General features: G+C 39.2%; 1 protein-coding gene across 1 annotated transcript; it reads left to right on the top strand.

The window, feature by feature from the left end:
- Positions 1 to 322: 322 nt before the first annotated feature.
- On the top strand, positions 323 to 2,322 carry LOC109807301 (phospholipase A(1) DAD1, chloroplastic). The gene has a single exon (XM_029273311.2). It carries the CDS (start codon positions 415 to 417, stop codon positions 1,792 to 1,794), a length of 1,380 nt encoding a protein of 459 aa, XP_029129144.2. The 5' UTR covers positions 323 to 414; the 3' UTR covers positions 1,795 to 2,322.
- Positions 2,323 to 2,544: the final 222 nt, after the last annotated feature.

Genomic DNA, 2,544 nt, shown 5'->3' on the forward strand with positions numbered 1-2,544 from the left:
AGAAAAAAAAAACATTATTTATATATTTTTGCATATCAACTAACATTACCTTACGAATATTATTGTTACCATTAGACAACAAAAAAGAAAAAGATACTATATTTTGGCAAGCTATTTTATGGGGTAATAAAATAAGAAAATTACATATATCAATACATCCATCTTTTTTATAAAAAAAAACACTTTATCTCTCGTACAAAAAGGTGTGATGTAGAAATTAACAACATAATACTGTATAACATTGCCTACCGTATACACGACGTTGTCATTCTTTCTTTCACTTGCAAGGATCACTTTTCTTGCCACTTATAAAACCCCCTTCCATCCCAATGTGTTTCACCGAATAAGGACATTTCTCTTCTATTTTCTCTTGTTCCCTGTTTCAGTGTCATTCTCAAAACCCTCACTACACCAATGAGGCTTCCATTAAAAACACCACCCCCACTCCCTTCAACTCAAACCCACACCCTCCTCAAACCACGATGCATAACCACCACCCTAACAAAACCTAACCCCATCACCACCCACTTACACTTCTCTAATAACACACCACAAGCCACATTACAGTTAGAAAAAACGATAAACTTAGAAAACCATAATAACAACAATATTCCGTCCATGCATTCATCATCATCATCGTCGTCATCATTTTCCCGCCAAAAAGAAGAGAAACTTGGAAAGAGGTGGAAGGAGTACCAAGGCATGAGAAATTGGGACGGTTTGCTCGACCCATTAGACGACAACCTACGAGGTGAAATCCTAAGGTACGGTCATTTCGTGGAAGCTACGTACAAATCCTTCGAATTTGACCCTTCCTCTCCCAATTACGCAAACTGCAGATTCCCCAAAAGCACTTTTTTAGAACGATGTGGTTTACCAAACACGGGCTACAAGGTAACAAAATACCTACGTGCCACCTCGGGGATTCAGCTACCTAGTTGGGTTGACAAAGCACCAAGCTGGGTAGCAACACCATCAAGCTACGTGGGATACGTAGCGGTGTGTGACAACAAAGAAGTCATCAAAAGGCTTGGTCGGCGCGACATAGTTGTGGCATATAGAGGAACAACAACATGTTTGGAATGGTTGGAGAATTTTCGTGCCACACTCACCAACCTCCCAATCTCATGCACCACCCAAAGACCCTTTGAAAAAAATAATCACAATATCATGGACGGTAGTGGGGCCATGGTAGAAAGCGGATTCTTGAGTCTCTACACCTCATCACTTCTTGCAAAACTGAGTCTGCAGGAAATGGTGAAAGAAGAGATCTCAAGAATCCTCCACACTTATAGTAGGGACTCAACACCGCTGAGTCTGACCGTCACCGGCCACAGTCTGGGAGCGGCATTGGCAATGCTAACAGCCTACGATGTCAAAACTGCCTCTCCCAAACTGCCGGTGACGGTCATCTCCTTCGGTGGTCCCCGTGTCGGGGACCGGAGATTCCGGAGGCAGCTTGAAAGGCAAGGGACGAAGGTTCTGCGCATAGTGAACTCCGACGACGTGATCACCAAGGTTCCGGGGTTTGTGTTCGACGACGACGTGGCGCGCGGTGGTGGGGTCCACGTGGCGGGGCTTCCGAGCTGGATACAGAAGAGGGTGGAGGAGGCGCAGTGGGTGTACTCGGAGGTTGGGAGGGAGCTACGGTTGTGTAGCAGGGATTCTCCGTACCTAGGAAACACGAATGTCGCCACGTGTCACGAGCTGAACACGTATATGCATCTTGTCGATGGATTTGTCAGCTCCACGTGTCCCTTCAGAGCCTCCGCGAAGAGGTTCCTCCGGCGATGACAGCAACCGCAGGGTGGTACTCTAATGTCTAACCCAAACCGTTAAACGAAGAGAGAAGTGTTAATGGTTAAATATGTTTATTAAAAAAAGGGTTAAAGTCTTAAAGACGTAATTATTAACTGTAGTAATGTAAATTGTAGCACAGCCATCGTGGTTATGACTCGATTACTTAGTGGTAATCTTGACCTAGACGGGAGGTAAAAGTTGTGATTGTAGATAAACCCTCCCGCAACATACAAATACAATCCAAAGGCAAATTAAATGCTTTTTATCGCTTAAAATTTATTATAATTTATAAAATTACTAGCGAAATTTATGAAATAAAGAATCTAACCTATATAATTTTATAATTTTTGTTGTGTTTTAGTCCATAGCGTATTAAAAAGTATGTTTCTAACGTCATTTTGGTGTGATAAACATCCCCCTTCCTTTTTATTTGTCAAATTTTTAAGTAATAAATTTTTGTTTATTCTTTTTTATTCTATTAAATTTTTTACTTGTCATCTTTAAATTTCAAAACAATATTAATTGTTGTATCATCAATTATATATTAATATTTTATCTAATTTTTAATTAATTTACATATGACAATTAATATACATTTATTATATGAATAAAAAAATGAAAGAATGTGTAATAAGAAACATTAAAATCAATCTATAGGAATAGAAAAATTTATTAAAATTTTTTATTTGTGTAAAACAACCTTAAATAATTATTATTAACAAATAGGAGTAGTATATATTTGAC

The sequence above is a fragment of the Cajanus cajan genome, chromosome 4 (genome assembly GCF_000230855.2).
Source record: "Cajanus cajan strain Asha chromosome 4, NIPB_CcT2T_4, whole genome shotgun sequence".
In the NCBI taxonomy this organism is placed as follows: domain Eukaryota; kingdom Viridiplantae; phylum Streptophyta; class Magnoliopsida; order Fabales; family Fabaceae; genus Cajanus; species Cajanus cajan.